This window comes from Conger conger, chromosome 9, assembly GCF_963514075.1.
Source record: "Conger conger chromosome 9, fConCon1.1, whole genome shotgun sequence".
NCBI classification, from domain to species: Eukaryota; Metazoa; Chordata; class Actinopteri; order Anguilliformes; family Congridae; genus Conger; species Conger conger.
This window is the reverse complement of record NC_083768.1, coordinates 36,555,516-36,581,108: the sequence shown is the minus strand read 5'-3', so window position 1 is coordinate 36,581,108 and position 25,593 is coordinate 36,555,516. Positions and strand designations below refer to the sequence as shown.

The window sequence follows — 25,593 nt, the reverse complement described above, 5'->3', positions numbered from 1 at the left end:
GTGTCTGGCAACAGCAGATGTATACCCTATCTTTCCAACTGTGCCATTTAATGTATATGTCATTCCTGTGAACCTAATACATCAGATTGCACAGTATGTGTTGTATTAAAAGCTCTCGGCACTTCTGTAATTACTTGCACAGCAATGTCATACTCTTGTACTTGCATGGTTAAAGGTTAATGTAATCTGGCACCACAATTTTATTTTGCATTTATGATACTATAACGGTGATCAGGTCTGCAGTTTAATGAAGTGTTTATAAGATTTGTACTTAGGATTTGTACAGGGCATATATTTTTATGCCCTGGTTTATTTTATAAGGCTGGGAAAAGTCTATTCTAAAGAAGAGTGTTGCCTGGATATATAAAAGTTACGGAGTGCAAGAACAGAGAAGCAATCATTTTATATCCACTATTCAACATAACTCAAAACACAATTGAGCGGCAGTCTTCTTCTCCATTCTCATCATTGCATTAGGACGGTTTGTCCTGAGACCCTGATGGTTATTTTCATTTATGAGCTTATTCGAACTTGTCTTCCTCGATTGAGATCAGCAAAATCAGTAATTTTGGAAATTATGAGAACAAGTCAAACACCCCCACTTGTCCTTTCTTTGCCTTTATTTTACACATCTCTTCTGTAAAAGACTGCAGTGGTTTTGCCCATTCAGGTGCCCTTGAGACGGTAGCTTAGAGGCCGCCATTATTCTCGGTCAGATTCCCTCCCAAGGCCTTTTCTGGCAGCTTTTCTAGAATGTTCCAGCGATTGGACGGTTCTGTGTGCATTTCTCCTGACCCCACTCTCTTGTGGTCTTGTGCTCAGATTCGAAAGCAGCAGAAGGAGCACGCCGAGCTGATTGAGGAGTACCGTGTGAAGCAGCAGCAGTGTGCCATGCAGCAGGCTGGCATGCCGGGGGTACCAGCCCAGCCAGGCATCATGCCGGGGGGCGCCCCCATGAACCAGCCTGTCATGAACTCCATGATGCAGATGCAGCCCCACCCGGGACAGCCCAATCCAGCCCGGATGCCCAATGCGCCGCCAGGATGGCACCCCGGAGCCCCCCTCCCCATGGGTGGGCCCAGGATGCCCAGCCTTGCCCCACCCCAGCCAGCACCACCCTCCAACCCTCCCCAGGCTCCCCAGCAGCCACCACCCATGGCCGGGGGAACGCCCGCTCCGCCGGCCGGGGATTCCCCTCACGTGAAGTTTGACGACAACAACCCGTTCAGCGAGGGCTTCCAGGAGAGGGAGCGGAAGGAGCGTCTGCGGGAGCAGCAGGAGAGGCAGCGTGTGCAGCTCATGCAGGAGGTAGAGCGACAACGTGCCCTGCAGCAGCGCCTGGAGATGGAACAGCAGGGCATGCTGGGAGCCGACAACAATGCTAACCATGCGCCCCTCTCCCAAATGGCCTTTTACAGCTCGGAACTGCCCCAAGATTTCATGCAACCCCCTAGGCCTCTGCTACCACAGCAGCAGCAGCAGCAGATGGGGCAGATGTTCCCCCAGCAGCAGGGATTCATGGGCCCTCACGCTGGTGGCCCTTACATGCAGGGTGGGGAGCGCAGGCCTATGGTGGGCAATGGGGTCTTTGGCCCTGAGATGGGTCCCAACTTCCAACCTGGCAACCCTGCCCTACAGGGACCTAACTTTGTGCCCGGTCAGCCCAGACCACCAAGGTTCATGGGACCGGGCATGATGATGCAGGGAGGAGGGGACGGGCATCCTTTTGGGATGGAGCCGTCCACGCCCCTTCCCCCCAACTACCCTGGGTCGGGCCAGTCGCTGATCCAGCTCTACTCCAACATCATCCCCGAGGAGAAGGGGAAGAAGAAGAGGAACCGCAAGAAGAAGAAGGACGAGGATGCCGACTCTGTAAAGACACCTTCCACCCCACACTCTGACCTGACCGCCCCACTAACCCCCTGCGTGTCTGACACCTCCTCCACACCCACCCGGACTGCCCTCCACCTAGGGGAGTCCGACCCCTCTGAGCCTCTCCCTGGCTGCTCCACGCCGGGCTCCCTGGGAGGCCTGCCCCCCTCTGAGCTGGAGCGCCAGCTGTCCGGGGGCAGCGGAGGAGGCCCAGGTCGCTCTTCAGGCCTGGGCTCGCAGACGGACAGGATCCTCAGCAACATCAAGCTGGAGAGGGTGGAGGCCAGCGAGTGCCTTGGGCCCCGGGACCCCAAGCTGGAGCAGACCGCCGGAGCCGTCAAGGTGGAGGATGGGAAGGATGGGACCTCACCCCGCCCGGCGGGCCACAGCCCCGCGCACGCCAACAAGGGCGAGTCTGGCAACGAGCTGCTGAAGCACCTGCTGAAGCACAAGAGTGTGACCCCGCCGTTCCCCCACCAGAAGTCTGACGAGAGTCTGCGGTCCGAGGACGAGGAGTCGCCAGAGAACAGGGGCCTCCCCAAGCTTGGCTCCACCAATGCCGCGGGGGTGAGCACTCAATCTGCAAAGTGCCGAGGTTATTGCAAGTGCGGGGTCCGAGGTTCTCGTAGCTTGTGACTCATCCAGTAAACGCACTTACCAGCAGCCTGGAAAATTACAGCTAGGGATTTCTTCCCAGAAATAGAAATTTAAAGGAAGTGATCCTTATGGCAGGGAGGATAAGACTATATCTCGTGGGAAGGGAGAAATCATTTTGGAGATTAATTTCCTCCTCTCTCTCGAGTAAGGCTGAAGCCATAGCAAAGTTCTGATAGAAAAGCGAAACTGATAAGTGCTATAAAACATTAATGGAAAAGTAATTCTGAATCATGAATGAATGAAATTTATTGATCTCTTTGTTTAATTCATAAGCCTTAAATTGAAAAGTCCTTTTGAAACCATTCAAGTTGCTTTCACATAATGAGCTGGCATATTAGAATTTCCTTGTTCACTTATTTTCTCCAAATGTCTACATTTACCTTTTAAGTGAATATTTTCTGCAAACATTTGAATTGTTCCGGTAGCATCACATGCTAAAGGAAATGCTGAGCCCGAGAGCCATAACAAAAGATTTGAACATCAGTATGCCCATCTCATCACACACAGGTGGTCTCGGGACACCCTCAGCCGGAGCAGGACAAGAAAAAGCAGCGTAACAAAAGGGCCCCCAAAAACGGGGAGAAGCCCGCCTCTCGCTACAAGAAGAGGAAGAAGGAGGAAGAGGAGCGACAGGCGGTCTACTCCAGCACTGACACGCTGATGACACAGCTGAAACAGGTGTGGAACGGCAGTTGGAAACAGGTTCCTCTCGGTTCTGGTTAGGTACTCATATCCAGGCCCTGTTGATCTAATCCTCACGTTCAGTTGAGCTCATTGTGAACCACATCTGGGTTGCTGCTTTAACCCTTTATATGCCAGTAACATAAAAAATATATATATATGTTTTCGACACAAAATATATTAAAATCCAAAACCTACAAAAATAGTAACAGGCTCATTTTTGAAGTACATACTCATGGGAATGTCAACTCAAAATAAATAATATACAGTTGTGATCAAATAAATAGCAGTGCGTTAAAAAAAGTTAAGTGCCACAATTTTTTAATAGCTTTTAGTTCCATGTTTTAGTTAAATGTAGTGGAAACATTACACATTCAATTCCAAATCAAAGCATTAACACATTTTATGAAGTCTGTGTTATTCGTTTACTGGAAGCAAAGAAAATGAATATTAATCTGTTCAAAAAAATGGCAGTCTTGACATTTTTCTCTTCAAACTCAAGCATTACTGTATAAACTGAATACATTTTTTAAGATTTAACTTCACTTTAAATTACTGAACTAATATTTTGTTGCATAACCATTGTTTTTGATAACTGCTGCACATCTGTGTTGCATCGAGTCAACCAACTTCTGGCACCTAGAAACAGGTATTTCAGCCCAGGATGAACAAACTACACTCCACAGTTCCTGTGATTTTTTGCATTTTTAATGTCACTCCACAAGTTGTCAATAGGGTTAATGTCGAGGGATTGAGCTGGCCACTCCATTACCTCAATCCATTTTGTCTGGAACCAAGATGTTCCTCGCTTATTCGTGTGTTTGGGGTTATTGTCTTGTTGAAACACCCATTTCAGGGGCGTTTCCTCTTTGGCATACGGCAACATAATCTCTTCAAGTATTTTGATGTATTCAAACTGATCCATGATCCCTGGTATATGAACCCAACACTGTAGTAAGAGAAACATCCCCATAGCATGATTTTTGTGCCACCATGCTTCACTGTCTTCACAGTGTACAGTGGCTTGAATACAGTACCCGGGGGTCATCTGACGTACTGTTATGCTATTTCTCTTTGGGCCAATCGATGTGTTCCTTGGCAAATTTTAACCAATTCTGCTCATGCCATTTTTTGCTTCACGGGGGCTTCTTGCTCATAGCTTAGCTTTCATCAAATGTCTTCTGATTGTAACAGCACTTACAGGTAATTGTAGATCATCTTTGATCTTTCTGGAGCTGATGAATGGCTGAAGCTTTGCCATTCTGACTATTCTTTGATCCTTTTAACAGTAGTTGCTTGTTTTCTTCCGCATGTTTCTGGTTTTTGTTGCCATTTTAAAGCATTTGAGATCATTTTAGCTGAGAATCCTATAATTTACTGCATTTTTCCCCTCTCCAATCAACTTTTTAATCAAATGACGTTCCTCCAAACAATGTTTTGAACAGCCCATTTTACTTAGCAATTCAGAAGGAAATATATTTTATAACATTCTGCCTTAATAAAAGACAATAAATGACACCTGTTTTTTCACAGAATTAATTAATTTCCTTTTGAATTTTGAACATGCCCCTTTCAATGAATGAGTCAATTACTCAGACCAAGCAGCGTGCATGTCATGACAGTTGGGTCTCTTGTTTTTCTCTTACACTACTACATCTACAAGTAAAGTATTTGACGTATCAGAAATATCACTACTACTAATAACAGCAGTTCATCAGGTTACTGATGTTGTACTGCTATTTTTTTACATGACTGAAAATGTATCACATCGGAAAGTTATCCAAAATCTGCAGAAATTAGACTAGTTTTTAAGGGTTTTTTATTGGAACTGCATGTGTTGTGACTATTCATGCATTCAAAGTAGAGTGAGTCATGGTGAGATCAGAATGTTCAGTTCTCGTCAAGAGCGCAGCGTCTCTTTTTGGTGCTAGGCGAGACTGTTGAAAATGAAACTACCCATGCCATTTTTTGCTTTATGGGGGCTTCTTGCTCTTAGCTTAGCTTTGATCAAATGTCTTCTGATTGTAACAGCACTTACAGGTAATTGTAGATCATCTTTGATCTTTCTGGAGCTGATGAATGGCTGAAGCTTTGCCATTCTGACTATTCTTTGATCCGTTTTAACAGTAGTTGCTTGTTTTCTTCCGCATGTTTCTGGTTTTTGTTGCCATTTTAAAGCATTTGAGATCATTTTAGCTGAGAATCCTATAATTTGCTGCATTTTTCCCCTCTCCAATCAACTTTTTAATCAAATGACGTTCCTCCAAACAATGTTTTGAACAGCCCATTTTACTTAGCAATTCAGAAGGAAATATATTTTATAACATTCTGCCTTAATAAAAGACAATAAATGACACCTGTTTTTTCACAGAATTAATGAATTTCCTTTTGAATTTTGAACATGCCCCTTTCAATGAATGAGTCAATTACTCAGAACAAGCAGCGTGCATGTCATGACAGTTGGGTCTCTTGTTTTTCTCTTACTTTATTTGTAGATGTAGTAGTGTATTTGAAGTATCAGAAATATCACTACTACTAATAACAGCAGTTCATCAGGTTACTGATGTTGTACTGCTATTTTTTTACATGACTGAAAATGTATCACATAGGAAAGTTATCCAAAATCTGCAGAAATTAGACTAGTTTTTAAGGGTTTTTTATTGGAACTGCATGTGTTGTGACTATTCATGCATTCAAAGTAGAGTGAGTCATGGTGAGATCAGAATGTTCAGTTCTCGTCAAGAGCGCAGCGTCTCTTTTTGGTGCTAGGCGAGACTGTTGAAAATGAAACTACCCGGGGGATGCATTGATCGTGATGGTGATTACCAATGCCCTCGGTAATCATCTATCACCCCGTCATACGTGTGTGCTTTCCACCCAATCCGCCCTCATGCATCACTGCAGCTGTTACTGCAGAGCAAATGAATGTACCGTTCTAACAGCACGTAATGACTGGCTGCAAGAAGCTAGGTAGCAAACCCAGTGAAAAGATGGAAATCCTATTGCCTTTGTGGTTCTTGATAGAAAATGCATATTTGTTTAATCTGGAGCCTGAGATGCATCAGTAGCTATGCAGTCATTAGTGAAGATTAATCTATCAACATATGTAGTTTAATTTAAAAAGAATAAATATTTAAAATATTAAGCTTTACATAAATAATTATTTATTTTTATTTTTATGAATGCATGCATTACCCACACACACACACACACACACACACACACACACGTACACGTGCACACTCGCATGCATACACACATGCATACACATGTATGCTACTGAGGTTGAGTGTGGAACATGAATATTAAATAACAGTATTTTTTAGCATTAGCACTAGCAGTGGAGTTTTGGTGTTTGGTGTTTTTTTTCTATTTTACTATTTTAATTAATGCACCTGCTTAATTACAGTTTTCTGTTATATTTTAATTACCGTATGGTGAGAAGAAATATGGGAAATGCAGTTAATGGAATTTCTGAATTTAAATAAAACATTTCAGTAGTTATTCTAAAATTATAAACAAAAGAAAATGAATTGTTCTCCCCTGCAGTCACTTTCAGATTATCGTTTGATTATACTCTGTAGAAAAACAGATTCAATGTGATTTATAGCCCTATTAGACATTAATAAATATACCTGTTTCAAACAGAGGTCTCCATGGAAACAAGCCAGTCATGACCACAAATTGCAAGTCTGGGATACTAAGCTATTACTGCTACCATAAATGTGTTTAGTATGACTAATATGTATTTCGTATGCGGAAGGTTTCAAACGCACATCTACGATAGGTGCGTCAAACTGATGAGAGGATGCAGTGGTAGTTGCCGGTTTTTGTAGTTTCCTTTCAGTCAGAAATTCTTAGGTTTGAACTGTTGAAACGAGTCAAAACCAGTAGACACTGTGGGCCTCCAGAACAGAGCATGCCCAGTTTAAGGTAAAGCATGTCTCGGGGGGACAGGGTGATGACGGAGGATAAATAACTGCTTTAAAAAGAGAAACGTGGCAGTGAGAGGTTGCAGAAGTTGAAAGTGAAGTTTGTCTTGCCTTCCCCTTTAGCAACTCTCCCTGCTGCCCCTGATGGAGCCTCTGATAGGGGTGAACTTCGCACATTTCCCCCCTTACGGGAGCGGGCAGCTAAACGGGGAGAGCCGCCTCTCTGGAACTTTCGGCAGCGCCTCGCTGGACGGAGTGTCGGACTACTACTCCCAGCTCATCTACAAGGTGAGGCCACGGCCCCCTGACATGACCTCACCGGTATCTCACCCAATTAGGATGGAGTGCTGTGTGCTTTGGTCTGATATGTATGAGGCATAAACTTGCACAAATGACTAGCCCTCAGAACTGGATCAGACTGGACTCACTGAGTAGACAGCAGCCCAGCTGCTGTAGTTTTCTCAGGCGTGTCGATGGTGATGATAATAACAATGATGATATTATTATTATTATTATTATTATTATTATTATTATTAACATTAACTAGCAGTAGTGTTATTCATTTCTTACTGATTCATTGTTATTTCATGTTGAGTAAGATGAGTTGTAAAGCCAGCAGCTCTTGAAGTTGCTCTTGAAGGATCGCATATGGCCTTTGGCTTGGCACTCTGCATGTATAATTCATGGCCTCGGACGGAAGTAATGGGTGGAAGTAATTAATTAATAAAAAATTAATTACAGCAATGAATTAATCATTTTGCCATTTCAGTCTCATCTGACTGTGGGCTTGTCAGTCACTTTAGTCATCAAATAATATGTTTACATTTGCAGTACGAGTACCTGTAAAGATGATCACGTGTGTGGTTTCCGACGAGCTTCCTTCCTCCCAGTGACGGTCTACTCTTTGGCCTACTTATTTTAGAGATTTCTAGCTGATTTTTTTTTTTTTAATGTTTTGCAGCAGAACAACTTGAGCAACCCCCCCACGCCCCCGGCCTCGCTGCCTCCAACCCCTCCTCCCGTGGCTCGGCAGAAGATGGTCAACGGCTTCGCCACCAGCGAGGAGCTCGCCAACAAAGCCGCCATCATGGGCGGCCATGACGGTACTGTCATTACGGCATTGGAGCCGAGGGATTTTCTCCTTCAGGCTCTGCTGTTTCCCCGGTTTTTTTCTTTCTTTGGGTGTAAATTGTTTTTGTAATCGCAGGGTCTAATTGCGGTTTCTCTTTTTTTTTGTCTTTTAATATCACTCCTTGTATGTAATTACTTGAACGTTAGTCTGTCAGGTTGCTCAGTTGGAAAGTGCTGCAGAACAATCTTTTAAGAGGTGGACGTGCAGTGGAGTGTGGTCTTTTCACTCACGCTTGGTCTGTATAATTTATAACGGTACTAATGAAATATCTATTTAAAAAATGTGCTGAGCAGGATTTCTGTCTCCCGCAGTGACTAAGGGCCTGGCTCCCAAGCAGATTCAGGCGGCGTTTAGACCAGAGGACGACCTGCTGGCTCGAGCCATCGCGCAGGGCCCCAAAACTGTGGACGTTCCTGCTTCCCTCCCCACGCCCCCGCACAACAACCAGGAGGAGCTCCGGTGGGTCTCGCACCGCTCTGGTTCTGACCTTTACTGTAGCCCAAACAGAACCAGTCTGCGAACCACAATCGGTGAACCGCGGTCTGTTGTGAACTGCAGTCTTGACTGGATCTCTTTAGTCGGTCCTGTAATTGTTCTGTCATGTCTAAGGCTGTGGAAAAGATGTTTGTTTAAGGCTCCCCCACCCATGTCTGTCCAACTGGAATCAGATCTTAAGTGACTGTAACTAATGATGTAATACAAATCATTAGTTCCTGTTAAACTTCCTGCAATCTGGTTCTTGTGCGTTTTTGTTTTTCCCTTTGTCTCGTCCAATTGGAGCTCCACCTAATCAGGGACGCGACTCAAAGCACATCTCTGAAAGTAGGGTGGAGGACTCATCTCAACTTTAGCCTGGTCTTACTGGTAGTACTGCCTGACTGCTGAGGCACCTTTTTGAAGTAAGCAGTAAGGGGGTGGGGGGACCTCTCTGGAGCTAGTTTGTAAATGGGGCTTTTGTCTCGTGTGTGCAGGGGACAGGAACACTGCGACGATCGGGGGACGCCCGACAGCTTCGTGCCCTCCTCGTCCCCCGAGAGTGTGGTCGGCATGGAGATCAGCCGCTACCCAGACCTGTCCCTGGTGAAGGCAGAGCCCCCCTCCCCCGCCCAGTCCCCAGTCATTCCTATGCTGCCCAGCTCCACTGGCAAAGGTGAGCTCTGCATGCATTCCCTGCCATTTTAAAAACACAGGTAATGATACCGGCTCAAAAAGCCGGACTGACACAGGAGGGGAGGAAGATGAAAGGTGTTGGAAAGCAGTGGTGTATGATGTCAAAGCGGCCGCCTCGTACTGATTGATTTGGTGTCTTGAGAGGGATTACAGTGGATTGAAGGACAGCTTACCCAAGTGACAGAATTGTGGGTCATTTAGAGTACGGCTCTATGGAGGAGTGACATAAGCCACTCTTTCTTTCTCTCTCTCTCTCTCTCTCTCTCTCTCTCTCTCTCTCTCTCTCTCTCTCTCTCTCTCTCTCTCTCTCTCTCTCTCTCTCTCTCTCTCTCTCTCTCTCTTTGTGAGCGGTTTACCTCTGTGCCTTGTGTGCGGCTGATAGAGAGTGTCTCTGTTGAACGGTCAGGTTCTGAGGTGAGGCAGCGCGATGTGAAGATGGAGCCCCCCAACACCTTCTTCGGGTCACAGTTCAGACACGCCCCCAACGGCTCAAAGACGGGGCTGGTCTCCATAGCGATCACCCTGAACCCTGGTGCTGCAGAGGTGAGTCACGACCACAGTCCTAAAGGCAAGGAGTTACGCTTCGAGTGAAGGTTCGAGTGAGGTGGCGAATCACCAGTTACAAATGCATGCGTTACCTTCACAGGGCGTATTCAGACTCTTTTTATGTCCAACCGACCGTTCTCAGAGTTTTATTTGCCGACAGAGTGACCTGGGTGTCTGTTGACATTTGGGCTTGCCTTTCAGAACATCAGTGGAGTCATGGCCGCCGTGGCGGACCTCCTGTGCATGAAGACCCCCTGCAACTACGAGGTCACCAACGCTCCCGACCGCGGGCCGCCCGTCCCCATGTTCCGGGGCCCCGGGGCTGGCCCACAGGGCATGGTGAGGTTCATCAGACCCACCGGCCCCCCAGGGGCCCTCCACTTCCCTCCTGTCAGCACCGGTAAGCTAAACTCCGTTAAAGCCGGAACGTCACACACCCACACACACACATTCCAGCTCAGTTGGATATTCCTAGCGCTTATCTGGAGCCGTTGTTAAAGGTGCGGTGAAACAAATCATTTCAAATGTTATTTTTCAAGATCCTAAGAACACCTAATCCAAATATAAATGCAATTTCTTCAACACACCATTATAAATACAGGATTGATCCATTTTACTGATGAAAGCTGGGAAGGTTTATTGAAGGTTTTAACACCTAGATTCAGTTTCTGCTATAAAATGGGATGTGTAAAATTTTCTAATATTTGAACATATATTTGAAGAGACATCATTGCCTTGACTGATGGGGAAAAAATAATGGAAACTTCAAAAAATAATTTGAATGCTGCGACTGACTGCTTCAGACTGTGATTTATCTGCCACACTGCCAGACTGTGATTTATTCTGGCTTCGCTCCAAATGTTTGTGCACTTTCAAACATTTTCATTTGGGGTGGAAGATGCAGCCAAAAACTTGAGTTTTGGAGTTTTGTTTTTTTTGTGGAAATGTTATCATCTTGCCTTACGATCAAGCCACCGTCAGTACAAAATCAGTCATGTGCTTGTGTTTCAGGCCCAGCCATGGTCAGGGGAGACCACCCGACCGGACCCAGACCACAGTGGTGTTGTCACTGCAAAGTGGTGGTTCTGGGTAACGGAGTTCGAAAACCCGTCAAAGACTTAAACTTCAACAAAACGGTATGGACAGCTCAACAGGGATTGCATCATTAAAGGAAATAATACTTTGTTTTCATCAAGAAATAATGTGTGTGCCCGTGCTTTATAAAACTGAGATTATATTACCATGTTCTCTATCATAGTTTATGATAAAATATACAATAGAGTATATATTAATTGAATATATTCCATTAATGTATACTCTATTTATAAAGTATAATGGTTTGCTATGCTAAGACTTTCCCCTGATGATACAGTGCACAAGGAGACACGTCCAAAGTGGACTTCAAAGTGTATATCCTGCTTAAAGGCATACAGATCAGGCTCTGTAATTATGCAAATCCTCTCCCATTGAGTGAAACGTGCAGTCCCAGAGCAATTAGAGGGTTAACCGATACTGTCTGCACAGAGAACACTGGTGCAAGCCGTCGTTCACACGCTGCACAGATACAGAAAGGGAGTAATTCAGACGGGATAGCCGTTTGATGTTCCCCGGGTACAAGCGTATGTAAATGCGCAATAACTCCTTTTGGCAACAAGGGTTCACGTGTGTGGAGGCTTTGATCTCTGTCTGCCACCTCCCTGGACTGCATTTGAATGGTAATGCGGTATTGATTGCGGGTGGAGGTGATGGGTGCCGCTCTCATGTGTACTTTGCTTTCCACCGTAGGATTCATCACAGGTCCAAGGGAGGTCCGAGGGGGACATGGTGTTCTGTAGCCACAACTGCCTCGTTCTTCACTCAACTGCCACACAGTCAAAGACTCCAGACACGAAGGTACACGCCCGGAATATGGCTGCTCGTGTGGGACCACAGAAAACGTGGTTGGTTGGATGAACGGGAGGGTGTTAAATCTGCATCACAATGGCCATTTACTTCTAGGTTATACGTTTTCATCAGAACAGTCAATACTTTTTTCTTTTTCTTTTTTTTTTTTTTTTAAAAAGCTCATGTTTGTTGGTATGTCCAAAAAATAAAAAATACATATTCTGTTAAATTATAGTAAAACTATAGACTAAGTTGTTTTACTATCATTTAATAAAATATATATAAATATTTTTTTAGTTTCACATACTAATATCAAATGCTAAAAAAATGTTCTGCCAAACTGGATTAGGGAAGAAAAAAAACCTTGTTTTGTATGAAGCTGATATAGAGTGTCTTTTATGAATTCAAATGTCATACGCTTTCCAAGCCCTGAAAAAAATATCTCCCTATCCGCCTACATTGAATTTCATATGTAAATGATTAATGTTCTTTTTGGTTAACATGATTTTTAATGTGCCCCGAACCCCACAGGAAGCAGTTGCCCTTCTCCCCTCCTCCACCTTCAAAGAGAGCCCGTCTAAAGCCCTGCACCAGTACAACAACAACATGTCCGCCCTGGATGTGCACTCCCTCTCCAAGCTCCAGCCCAAGCAGTCTCCCCCCTCCACCCCACCCATCGCCTTCCCGTCCGCCGCCTTCCAGAGCGCCAAGGCCGAGGCCAAGCCGGACGCCCTGAAGGTGACCGTCAAGCTGAAGCCGCGTCCCCGGGCGGTGCACAGCGCCGATGAGGGCCGGCCCCAGGGGAAGAAGTGGAGGGGCCTCCGCTGGAGGAAATGGAGCGTGCAGATCGTGGTCCCCAAGGGCGACCTGCGGCTCCCGGACGAGGCCGAGATCGACGGGCTCCTGAAGAAGCTGGGCGCGTCGCTGCGGCCCTCCCCGCACGCCCGCGACCGCCGCACCTGCTGCTTCTGCCACGAGCAGGGCGACGGCGTCACCGACGGCCCCGCCCGCCTGCTCAACCTGGACCTGGACCTGTGGGTGCACCTCAACTGCGCCCTCTGGTCCTCCGAGGTCTACGAGACGCAGGCCGGGGCCCTCATCAACGTGGAGCTGGCTCTGCGGCGGGGCCTGACGGTGCGCTGCACCTACTGCCAGCACATGGGCGCCACCAGCGGCTGTCACCGGCTCCGCTGCGCCAACGTGTACCACTTCACCTGCGCCCTGCGCGCCCACTGCACCTTCTTCAAGGACAAGACCATGCTGTGCCACCAGCACCGGCCCCGAGGGGCCGCCCAGGGCCAGGAGCTGCGCTGCTTCGCCGTGTTCCGCCGCGTCTACGTGCAGCGCGACGAGGTGCGGCAGCTGGCCAGCGTGGTGCGCCGGCCCGAGAGGGAGCACACCTTCCGCGTGGGCAGCCTCATCTTCCACACCCTGGGCCAGCTCGTGCCCGAGCAGATGGCCGCCTTCCACGGGCCCACCGCCATCTTCCCCGCGGGCTACGAGGCCAGCCGCATCTACTGGAGCATGCGCCACGGCAACCGCCGCTGCCGCTACCTGTGCTCGGTGGACGAGAAGGACGACCTGCCCGAGTTCTCCGTCCGCGTGCTGGAGCAGGGCTACGAGGACCTGCTGCTCACCGACTCCACGCCCAAAGGTACCGCGCCCCAGAGCCGTCCTCAGTGCAGGCAGTGCCTCTCTCCTGTTCCTCAGTGCAGGCAGTGTCTCTCTCCTGTTCCTCAGTGCAGGCAGTGCCTCTCTCCTGTTCCTCAGTGCAGGCAGTGTCTCTCTCCTGTTCCTCAGTGCAGGCAGTGCCTCTCTCCTGTTCCTCAGTGCAGGCAGTGTCTCTCTCCTGTTCCTCAGTGCAGGCAGTGCCTCTCTCCTGTTCCTCAGTGCAGGCAGTGTCTCTCTCCTGTTCCTCAGTGCAGGCAGTGCCTCCCTCCTGTTCCTCAGTGCAGGCAGTGCCTCTCTCCTGTTCCTCAGTGCAGGCAGTGTCTCTCTCCTGTTCCTCAGTGCAGGCAGTGTCTCTCTCTCTCCTGTTCCTCACTGCAGGCAGTGCCTCTCTCCTGTTCCTCAGTGCAGGCAGTGTCTCTCTCTCTCCTGTTCCTCACTGCAGGCAGTGCCTCTCTCCTGTTCCTCAGTGCAGGCAGTGTCCCACTCTCTCCTGTTCCTCAGTGCAGGCAGTGTCTCTCTCTCTCCTGTTCCTCACTGCAGGCAGTGTCTCTCTCCTGTTCCTCAGTGCAGGCAGTGTCCCACTCTCTCCTGTTCCTCAGTGCAGGCAGTGTCTCTCTCTCTCCTGTTCCTCACTGCAGGCAGTGTCTCGCTTTTTCATAACATGTAGGGCGTGGCAATATTCAATTACATTTTAGTTGTGTAGTGCTTTTCACAGAAAACACTCACAAAGACACTTTATAGTATTATTGTTGTGGTATATTGTATGCTAGTAATGATATACCACAGCAATAATTACCGCACCAGGAACACTGACTGTCACCAGATGGTGTATTGCCTTTCTTTTCATCTTTTGTTCTTTGTGCCTGATGTGGTAGTAAAGATCCGAATGACAGAGGCTGTGTGAAATGCTTCCAGGGAAATACGACCGTTAGTGATGACGGAGGTGACGTTTTTCACCCAGAAGCATTTCACACCACCTCTGAAGTTTAGATCCTCAGGTATAATCGCAGAGACAAAAAGAACAAGACCGAAGATGAATGGCGGCGATGGCTGTTACTGCATGCAATAATGCGTCATTCCGGCATATCACCCAGCCCTGTTAGCATCCAGAGGGCCAGGCAAAGTCAGCCAGAACTAACCAATGCCGTACTCCTGGGTCAGGGTTAAGTAGCCTTGGTGCTCTGAGCAGAAATCTTCTCTGGTCTGCCTGATTAAAACTGACTGAAACCTGCCCCATGCTTAATTTACCTCTGCATTGCCCTTTGTTAATTAGACTCACAAGGACCTCTACTGTTGCACAAGGTTTTCTTGTTACGTTTCCATTTAAAAATATTTAAAAAGTTGAAGCCCAAGGTTGGACCTGCAGCATTGAATGGCCAAATCTGAAGGTAAGGGGTGCATTTTATGTAGCGGTTCTTCATTCCTGTGTTTTCCTTGCGTAGGAGTCTGGGATAAGGTTCTGGGGCCAGTGGCGGAGAGGAGGAGTGAATCTGGAACGCTGAAACTCTTCCCAGTCTACCTGAAAGGAGAGGATCTGTTCGGGCTCACAGTCTCCGCGGTCACCAGGATAACGGAATCGGTAAGGCATACTGGACGATTCACATTGTCCAGAAAACCATTAAGGTCTCATTTCAGTTTCACCATCAGTGAGAGCAATGTGCGATTGTACTCTTAGGAAATTGAAAATAATACTGTAGTAAATGGAAAATAAGTAGTTTTAATTTGCCGCTGGTTAATGCTAATGTCCTAAGCTTTCGCCACAGAAACCCACTCAGTGTAATGTTAAATAATGGGGAACACTTGTTTTTAACATGCAACAAATTTAGTGTAATATCCTCATACATCACCACAGTCAATGGTAATGTAAGCACAGCTTTAAAACTTTTAAGCCCCAGCTATGAAACAAAGGTTGGTACTTACCCTCCACCATTTATAAATATTAATATTGTGCTAAGAATTTAACATAATAATCTATCTACGTGTATCTTTAAATTAGTTCTCTTTCCAGGAAATCTGTATACATTTGAAACAAAAGCTAAAGCAGTCAAATTCTAATTCCTAGATGGCCTGTTTGTAAATGTTTGGCATGCCCAGCTAAACATTGAATTTACATTTAGGCCTTTAGCAGATGCTCTTATCCAGAGCAAATTACAGATTACATTTCTTACATACAGTCCATTTATTCAGCCAGGACATTGTTACTTAAGCTAAGGTTCAGGTTAAGTGCCCTGCTCATTGGTACAACGACAGTGGAATCAAACCAAGAACCCTTGAGTTACAAGCCCAGTTCCTCCCTAAACATTGTACACCACCACACCATACGCCTTTTTCACGAGGCTAACTCACTGCTCTCCCACACAGCTTCCAGGGGTGGAGGCCTGCGAGAACTACACCTTCCGCTACGGCCGCAACCCTCTGATGGAGCTGCGGCTCGCTGTCAACCCCACGGGCTCCGCCCGCTCCCAGCCCAAGACCTGCTCCCACGCCAAGAGGTTTGTGTTGAGGTATTCCTTGCTTTTTACTTTCCTGATCTGCGCCCCTTACTGCATGTGTTGTGTTGGGCCTGCTCTCTGCTCTATAAGATGGCCCTCTGGTAGTTTCTTCTGGAGGCCATTTTGTGCCTGGTGCTTGTAGTTAATGCCAAATGTGTATGTAGCTGCTTCTGGGGTGGAAGACCTGCCTCTTTACATGAAGACAGCTTCATTAGAACATGGGTGCTGTTAAAGTGTTCTTGTGGTCTGTGATGGGCCAATTAATCAGTTGGTAATGCATTAATGGTGTTAATTATGTGGCCAGTAATGTGTTTAGCATACTGATGAAGTTAGTCGTTTGATAATACACTTTATGCAAATACTAAATATGTGATGTGGATTGTGATGGAGTCGGTAATTTGTAAATGATGATAAACTGGTCAGTTCTGTCTCCAGAGTGTTCTTGTGATGATGTCTTTTTATAGGCCCATCCGACAGTTTCTTCCACCATGGGTTCCCTCGGCAGATTTCCCAAGCTTTTTTCCCATTGGGATTTCATTTTCTATCTAAAAATATGGTCTGTGGTTAACGTAAGCTTAAGAGAGTTTCATGTGTTGTACTACGAGTTAAATTACATCCATTAATATCTTGATTGTGTATGTCTAAGCAGTTACAGTATGTTTTACATTTACATTTACATTTTAGTCATTTGGCAGACGCTTTTAATCCAAAGCGACTTACAAGTGCATAGGTTCTACCACAAGGCAAAGCATCACATCCAGAACTAGGAAAATACACCTGGACTGCTGTTCTAAACATATAGTCATCATCATAAGTGCAATTTTTTTTTTTTTTTTTTTTTTTTGGGGGGGGGTTAGACAGGGATAGGGGTATCAGAAGGGGGGGGCGGGGTAAATCAGGAGGGAGGACTAAGGTAGAGTTTGAAGAGGTGTGTTTTGAGTCTGCGTCCTGACAGTGGTAGGCAAGTCACCACTGAGGAACCAGAACGGAAAACAGGCGTGAACGTGCAGCTCGACCGCCAGGTGCCCGTAGAGAGGGAACCGTAAGGCGACCAGAGCTGGCAGACCGGAGTGGTCTAGCTGGGGAGTAGGGAGTGATCAGGGATTGTATGTAATGTGGGGCAGTCCCCTTAGCAGCCTGAAATGCCAACACTAGGGCCTTGAATCGGATGCGTGCGGCAATAGGAAGCCAGTGGAGGCCAATGAGAAGCGGGGTGACATGAGCCGACCTGGGCTGACTGGTGATCAAGCGGGCTGCAGCATTCTGGACCAGCTGGAGGGGCTTGATGGCGCACGCTGGGAGACCGGCTAGGAGGGAGTTGCAGTAATCCAGGCGGGAAATGACGAGGGCCTGGACTAGGAGCTGGGTGCCTTTCTCCGTCAGGATATGACGGATGCGGCGTATATTATACAGAAAGAACCTGCAGGTTCTGGCAGTGGAGGATACTTGTGGAGCCAGGGAGAGGCAGTTATCAAGAGTCACCCCAAGATTCTTTGCCGTACGGGAGGAGGAAACTACAAAGTCCTCCACAGTCAGTGAGAGGTCGATTGACGGAGAGGACTTAGCAGGGATGTAGAGAAGCTCAGTTTTGGCAAGGTTGAGCTTCAGGTGATGGGAAGTCATCCATGCAGAGATATCAGCCAAGCAGGCAGAGATCTGTGTGGTGATTTGGGTGTCGGGGGGGAAGGAAATGAAGAGTTGGGTGTCATCAGCGTAGGAGTGATAAGAGAAGCCGTGGGAAGAGATAACAGAACCAAGGGACATGGTGTATAGCGAGAAGAGGAGAGGCCCAAGAACCGAGCCCTGCGGGACTCCAGTTCGTAGGGGTTGAGGGTCGGAGAGTGCGCCCCTCCAAGTCACCTGGTAGGAGCGACCAGAGAGGTAGGAGGAAAACCAAGCGAGTGCAGAACCTGTGACACCCATCCCAGACAGCGATGAGAGCAGAATCTCATGGTTGACTGTATCGAAGGCGGCTGACAGGTCGAGGAAGACGAGGACAGAGGAGAGGGATTTTGCTTTAGCAGAGTGGAGTGCCTCAGTGACCGCGAGCAGGTCACTGCTTACATGCTTTAAAAAGCATGTAAGTTGCTTACAAGTTGCTACATTGAAACTACAACAACAGTCGTATTCCACCAGCTACCACTCAAATTTCACACCAGCCAGCCTGCACATGTAGTTTCATTATAGCAACATAAATTGAAAAATCACAGTTACGATATTAACAAATGTAACTTTTCTCATAGAATGTACATCAACCACAGGTCTTATGAAAAACTGCAGAGGGAACCCATGGCTCAAAAATGCGAATTCTTCCGGGTTTTAGGAGTACAAAGCACTTATAGCACTCTATAATGGGAATATTTCCCTGTATATAGGTCCATCTTGGCTTAATATTAATGCTGTATTATTATTATTATTATTATTATTATTATTATTATTATTGTTATTATTGCTTGTGTTGCTTCTACCTATGATTGCTTCAGCCTCTCATGTAACCTTATGTCATGGCTTCCCAATCCTGTTCCTGGAAATCTGCCGTCTTGCAGGTTTTCATTCCAAACCGTCAAAGAAAGCATACTTTATTCAACAGCTAGATATCTCAATGAGCTCCTAATTAGAAGAATGTGGTGTGCTTTGTTAGGGTTTAATGAAAACATACAGGACTGTAGATCTCCAGGAACAGGGTTGGTCAATTTCCTCATCTTATCTGCCTCGCTGCGCTTGTCCAAGTGTTCTGTGTGTGTTGGCGAGAACTTTTACAAACGTTGTCGCAGGAGAGCATCAGCTTCACCGTCTCCCTCCCTCAGGCCTCGAACCCTGAACAGCTCCGGCTCCAGCAAACACCCCCAGAATGGGTCCGGCGGGGAGCTGGGCACCCCTTACAGCAAGCAGTTTGTCCACTCCAAGTCATCCCAGTACCGCCGGCTGAAGAGCGAGTGGAGGAGCAACGTGTACCTGGCCAGCTCGCCTATCCAGGTGGGTAGAGAGAGAATGGGCTGCGCAAAATAGACCACAAAATAATGTGTGGTTAAAGCACTGCTTCCTTAAATTATTCATCGGTGTGTGAATATTTATCTGCTCAAACCATGACACCAAACATTTAGCCTGTTTTTTTTTCCCATCATCATTACCAATAAGCACACAGGTTGTTTCACTGAAATGTGTATTTTTGCTATTGTTAGTAGCAGTTTTAGTACAACTGGTCATAGTAGCAGTTCCGCAGTGGTAGTAGAGAGGTACTAGTCATTACCAATTTCAACTCATTTGAATGTATAAAGGACATATTGTGGGTTAAATAGTTATGAGTAGGGGCGGCCTGTAGTGTAGTGGTTAAGGTAAAGGACTGGGACAGGCAAGGTCGGTGGTTCTAATCCCGCTGTAGCCACAATAAGATCCGCACAGCCGCTGGGCCCTTGAGCAAGGCCCTTAACCTTGCATTGCTCCAGGGGAGGAATGTCTCCTGCTTAGTCTAATCAACTGTACGTCGCTCTGGATAAGAGCGTCTGCCAAATGCCAATAATGTAATGTAATGTAATGTTATGAACAATAAAGTGAATGTGAACAGGAAGAGTGACTTGCTGTGCCTAGCTGTGAAAAGCCTGGTGACAGTTAACAGTTCCCGTGTTGCATTTCCACTGAACACTGTTTAATAAGCCACTATTCTGCCCCTCATTACATGTCACATAAGTCTTGGCTTTGTCTGTCAGTCAGTCAGTGGATCCCTATTGTTCCCCGAAGGGAATTCTGAGTGCAGCATTAAAAATCCACCCACATTTGACACCATACAGAACAGACATGGCACGTCCTGTTTAGGATGAGTGACATCTCTCTGCTGCTTGTCTTCGCAGGGACTGGGGCTTTACGCTGCTAGAGACATCGAGAAGTACACCATGGTGATCGAGTACATCGGGACTGTCATCCGCAACGAAGTCGTAAACAGGAAGTTGACGCTGTACCAATCTCAGGTACAGTCATGTTACAAAGCACATCTTCAGCCCATCTCCTGTTTTACTGAGTTGAAACTGTCTGGGAACCCTGCATTTGAAGTGAAAAAATTTATTCTTTTTTTGTGGTAATGTGTAGGCTGTATTTCAGAGTACAACGTTTTTTATCTCCTTTGACTTCTGAGCCTACAATGCCTTTTTGTTTGGATGACATAAAGACCTTTTCCATTTTTACCCTTAGAATCGCAACGAGTACATGTTCCGTCTGGACAGCGAGCAAGTGATCGATGCCACCCTCACAGGAGGACCGGCAAGGTAAGGCCTACTGTGCTCAGTGAACACCGCCGATACCGGGCTGCAGTTCTGTGAACCTCTCCCTGTGCATCTCAACAGGTCACTTTAACAAGCCAATCGCCTTGCTCAGTCTCAGTGTGGGAGAAGCTCCCCATTGGTGGAAAGTTTGATCGCTCTTTGCTCCCTGACATCTTTTGTGAGCAGTTGAAACATTGCCCGATTTAATATGCCTTTGTCACTGCCTCGCTTTTGGATTTGACCGTTGTTTTTTAAGTTTAACCCCCTTATTTAGTGTTTGAACCTTCACCCCTCTTTCTGTGAGCCAGAACCTTGGCCCCGTGCTCTCTGTGCTACAAACTTGACCCCTCAGTCATTAATCTGGGGGCTTGGCCTCTAGCTTGGGGGTCTGACAGAAATTTACCGTAGTCTCTCTGTGATGCATTGTCAAGCACTGGTTTGAGTAAAGGACCAGGAGCTTTAGGGCAAATGAAAAATATGTAATCTGTCAGTCTTTCAGAGAATAGTCCTATAGCGAACACAACTTAATGCTTATTGGTTATTGAGATTTAAAGATTTCTTGTAATTTCTTATTGGCTTGTCTGACATAATTCTCTTTGGTCATCTGTGTGCTATTCACAGCTGACTTGTTTATTAACACTGTATGGGGAGAGTTACTGTATGTCAAATGGTTCTCCTAGCTTTGGTAATGTTCAAGATGTTTTACAAAAAAAACATTTTTATTTCCTTCTAGGTACATCAACCATTCTTGTGCACCAAATTGTGTAGCCGAAGCAGTGACCTTTGAGCGTGGACACAGGATCATCATCACTTCAAATCGCAAAATTCAAAAGGGGGAGGAGGTAGGACATGTTCCTTTTTCTCAGTGGTCCTTGAAAATTCAAGTTTGGTTAGATGAGATTCCAACCGCCTGTATCTCGAGAATTATTTTCTTATGCCTTTAAAAAGAATGTGGCAAGCTATGCTCTTGTACACTTTATTATTAGAATAAATTTCTCAAAAGTGTTTCTAATTTTTTCAGCTGTGCTACGACTACAAGTTTGACCTTGAAGACGACCAGCATAGGATCCCATGCCACTGTGGGGCAGTTAACTGCCGAAAATGGATGAATTAAATTGAAATGGAAATCACATGCATTCCGTGACATCAATATTAGAGGAGAAGCTCGTTCCTGAGGGAGTGAGAAGGATGCTGTCGCGCTGTAAGATGGCTGGAGGTTTTCCCGCTGCTCGACAGGGCACAGTGGAAGTGCCACAAAGGCCTAAACACCGCCCAACTGCCACCGCCGCTCCTCTGTTGAGCAGCACGAGAGTGATGCTTCTTTTCATGAACTGGGAAGGAAAAAGCCGATTGGCTGGCCGTGTCGTGTGTGTGCGAATGAGACGAGGGGGGCCGAATACACCAGCGAATGAGGGGAGAGTGCACCGTGCTGGTCACCGCCTTATCAGATAATTACGGGGCAGGCCCTCAGTTATTAAAAGGTAAATGTATACATACACAGTATAAATTGAATAAACGTAGACATCACTGAACGGGGAATGTATGGAAACGACTTCCTTAGGGATGCAGCTAAGGGAAAAATTAACTTGCACTAAAAAAACAAAAACAAAAAAAACACAAAAAAAAACACAAAAACTAAAAACTAAAAAAAACTAAAAAAAATTAAATACTTGATTCCATGAGTCAGTTTATTGTAGTTTTATTTTTTCCCTGTTTTGATTTCTGTAAAATAAGAGGAACATTTTTGTATTTATTACTGAATAAGTGAATGAAGCTATTTTTAAGATGATGTGGAAAAGAAGGCTGAATTGCTGCTGTTGCCTGCGGATTGGACAGATCCAGTCACATGTACAAAGTGTAAATATCCGAAGCCACCGTCTAAATGAAATAGTAATAATTGACCAAATGCTACCTTAACTTCATGGCTGTTTGGGTGATTTCTTCTTTTTATTTTAATTTTTTTTTTGGTTTTGCCTTTTTGTTTCAACAAAAAATTATTTAATAAGGATGTCATTATATCATTCTGAGAGTATATACTGTATAAATATTCTGTACAGAATGTGTAAGATAATTACAATAATTCACAAAAAAGTATTTTTGTTGTATTGAGAATATAGTATGGTTTTCGTGATTTAAACATGTATTCTGACCACTTGAAAAAATATTATTTCCCGTTTTCTTGACTTTCCTTTGATCTGTTTTTGTTCTCTAATGAATTCATTGGTGGGTGCAGGTGAAGGTGATTTTGACATCCTTACTGTAAATCAGGTTTGACTTTAGAGCAAGTGATAACTGTGAATTTAGGTTTTAAAGCACCCAAACTGAATTAATTTGCTTCTTTCTAATAACTTGATAGGCACAACTAGACCCTTCTTTCATATTAATTTTGTGCAGACTTAGTACTGTGACTTTGATAACCGCCACAGTCGTTCAAAGAAAACTTTTTGCCTTTTACAAGTTACCGGAGTTTTGACTTTGGGTTAGAAGTAATTACAGAAAAATTGAAAAATATTCTGATGGTTTTGTTTACATTTTCTTGCGAAAGAAATAACTTTGGACAACGTTGGGTGATGGAGACAAATTTTGGAACCAGGATCATGTTTTTTGTACTGAAATTAATCTGGTACTGACACTTTGCAAACCACAGTTTGAAATGAAGTTTTCATTTGTGTGCACAAATTCAGTCGACTGTAAAAGTTTTCATTTATTCAGACAGTCTTGTATATGGCATGATGTATTTTTTAAACTTCTAAAAGAATCAGATTGTGTATATTTTTTTTCTTGATAAAATCGCTGTAATGAAATTGTTCCTTGGATATTTTTCTTGTACAATATTCCAACATCTTACCTTATGGTATTTTCCCTGCATTTTTTCTTTGTCCTGTATAGTACAGTAGTATCTAATGTTTTAAAGAAATGAAGCCTTTTTGAAGTATCCAGAGTGCTATGGGTTTGAGTTTGTGGAACCAGATTTAGGAGCATTTGCAAAAAAATAAAATATTTTACATCTTTATGTTTGTGTAACTATTTCATCCAATATCAACTAGGTAAAAAAAATGACAGCTGTTCGCTCTCAGCTATGTTATTTTTTTCCTCCTTACTTCATGTGACATTTCTCAGTGTTAAACAGATGTTAACCGTGTGCATTCAGCAAGTCTTTGAGTACCCACAAACTGATCAGTGTTGTGCTACAATACTAATACAGATTGCTAGTTGTTTAGCTGGGTTTTTTTATTATGTTTATTTATTTATTTATTTTATTTTTTTGGCAAATTGATATAAGGGGGGTGGTGTTCACGCCATTAATTACTGGTGGAGCAGTGTGGAAATGTAAAAGTTGCAAGGACATGTTCAGATCTCCAAAACAGTATTCATCATTCGCTGTCCAAATTATTGGCGCAAAGACTAGGCTACTGGATATGCTTGGCATTCAAGGTTCAAAGCAATGTATGTATTCACACATGTATTCTAGCTTTTAGTTATTCTTAAAACCTTTTTTTAAATAGCCTTATTCACGCGGCTCTGGCAATCAACGCATCACACGTGGAGTTTGAAAGTCTCGGAGAAATGTCGTAATCCAAACGGTGGTGAAGATTAGGCTACATTTAGCCTGGAAATTACTGCAACAGTTATTGCCTAAATGTCTCCTACCTGTTGAATTATTCGTAGACAGACTTTCCGCATCTTTAGAAATAAGGAAGTCGATAGTGCTGCTGCTGCGATTGCGCAATCAGTGTGCACGACTGGCCCAGGATGGCATTTTCTATTGGTACAATGGCAGATCTTTTTTCCGGAGATGGGCGCTGGGCGCAAGGGTTTATGAATTATGTAGACCCCTTGCTTACTCGGCAATCTGGGTCCTCTTTTCTCTTGTCCATGCGTCGTCATGGCAATGTTGCGTCTACGGCTGAGTAGGTCGACCGTTGCCTGTCGCACAGACTGTCGAATCGGGCGTGTGCTTACCTGGAGAGTGAGCTGTGCACGAACGCGCAAACATGATATAATTAAGAGTTCACAACCAGAGGGGCCTGTTTACGGCAAATGACAGCCATGACCATTACATAGCAGTACGACGGGAGATGAAGTATACGTGTGTTTAAACGCAGTATCACCACAGAGAAAGTAGGCTATTCTTCCTGCTTTCACGATATTGCAGTCTATAATCCGACGAGCTCCGTTATAGGAGCATTTAAAACGATTAAGAAGGATTTAATTTGTAACCCACGGGTTGCTTTCAGTAAGAGGGGTTTTATACATCAAGAGATATCCATGATTAATTAGATTTATATTTTCATTCAGAACTGCAAACAAAACGTTGGTACAGAATCTATATAGCGGCGATACCGGTTACAGAGCAAGATAATCCACAGCCGGATCGCCATTCCAGCTCTCTGCAGATCGTGATTCGTGAATTCACTTCCAGTACTAGCCAGAGCTCTGTTACCAGGCTGCTTGGCCCAGTCCCTCCCAGAAAACCGGTGAGGCGGGGAAGTTTTACCCCCAGGGTCGACTACCGAGAGTTATCATCCCTGCCCACCCCTCCCCCCAGTCGAAAGTTGTGATGCTTCTGGAAGCAGGACAGATAGGAGTGGGGCATCTTTCACATGTGACAGCATCTTATATAATAGGCTGAGAGCGATAGAGAGAGAAGATGCAGCTCTTACCAAGCCTGTTCTGCTGGATTTCTGCCACGTAGTGACTCATTCTTGGACACTTGACTCAAGCAAGTGGTGCAGTTATAATTATAAGTATGTGTTTTGGTGCATGGGGTGTATATGCGTTCTCCCAAATGTCAATGCATTATTTGTGTCCATTAAGATTGATCACGTGACACCAGGAGGAAGCTGTTTGACCGTTCTTTTTCCGTCACATTGACATAAGAGCCATTCGGCCTGGTTGGTTTAGCTTTTACTTTAAAATAAGACCCAAGAAACCAGGTGAAGTGACTGTCAGTGTTGGCAGTCGGTACACCATGCGGCTCTGGGTCATTCCATTTGTACAATACTTTTAACGCACATTTCAAAGCACATACAGTTTCATCCTACTTGCTTATCTAGTTTCTTTCAAGTCTGCTTGTTAATGTTCTTCATTGCCACAGCACCCCCTGCTGTTTGATAAATGCAAAAGTTCATGTAGCATCAGTTATTGTTGGCCTACTTATACTAGGAATTTATATCTACCTTAAAAGTTTTAATGTTCCTGCAAGTAATTTTGTTTACATATACATTTTATATGAATGTGGGAGATTCTGTTTTCCAGATGACGCCAGAATAATAACAGTGATGTTGTTGTTCGTGTAG

The 25,593-nt window shown here is 45.2% G+C and overlaps 1 protein-coding gene across 8 annotated transcripts in view; it reads left to right on the top strand.

The window, feature by feature from the left end:
• The window catches only part of LOC133138029 (histone-lysine N-methyltransferase 2C-like), a 122,949-nt gene extending 99,643 nt beyond the window's left edge, over nucleotides 1-23,306 (top strand). For 4 of the 8 annotated variants that reach the window (XM_061256506.1, XM_061256505.1, XM_061256503.1 and 1 more), the window contains 18 exons: nucleotides 823-2,439; nucleotides 3,037-3,207; nucleotides 7,266-7,430; nucleotides 8,104-8,245; nucleotides 8,586-8,733; nucleotides 9,246-9,424; nucleotides 9,851-9,987; nucleotides 10,192-10,390; nucleotides 11,002-11,126; nucleotides 11,776-11,883; nucleotides 12,406-13,528; nucleotides 14,988-15,124; nucleotides 15,907-16,049; nucleotides 18,845-19,013; nucleotides 19,886-20,002; nucleotides 20,223-20,296; nucleotides 21,027-21,135; nucleotides 21,315-23,306. In XM_061256506.1, the coding sequence (XP_061112490.1) occupies nucleotides 823-2,439; nucleotides 3,037-3,207; nucleotides 7,266-7,430; nucleotides 8,104-8,245; nucleotides 8,586-8,733; nucleotides 9,246-9,424; nucleotides 9,851-9,987; nucleotides 10,192-10,390; nucleotides 11,002-11,126; nucleotides 11,776-11,883; nucleotides 12,406-13,528; nucleotides 14,988-15,124; nucleotides 15,907-16,049; nucleotides 18,845-19,013; nucleotides 19,886-20,002; nucleotides 20,223-20,296; nucleotides 21,027-21,135; nucleotides 21,315-21,407 (4,956 nt within the window). In that variant the 3' untranslated portion in view covers nucleotides 21,408-23,306. Of the gene's footprint in view, nucleotides 1-822; nucleotides 2,440-3,036; nucleotides 3,208-7,265; nucleotides 7,431-8,103; nucleotides 8,246-8,585; nucleotides 8,734-9,054; nucleotides 9,213-9,245; nucleotides 9,425-9,850; nucleotides 9,988-10,191; nucleotides 10,391-11,001; nucleotides 11,127-11,775; nucleotides 11,884-12,405; nucleotides 13,529-14,987; nucleotides 15,125-15,906; nucleotides 16,050-18,844; nucleotides 19,014-19,885; nucleotides 20,003-20,222; nucleotides 20,297-21,026; nucleotides 21,136-21,314 lie in introns of those variants that run through there. The other 4 variants (XM_061256509.1, XM_061256508.1, XM_061256504.1 and 1 more) reach the window with 2 other exon arrangements.
• The last annotated feature ends 2,287 nt before the right edge of the window (nucleotides 23,307-25,593 follow it).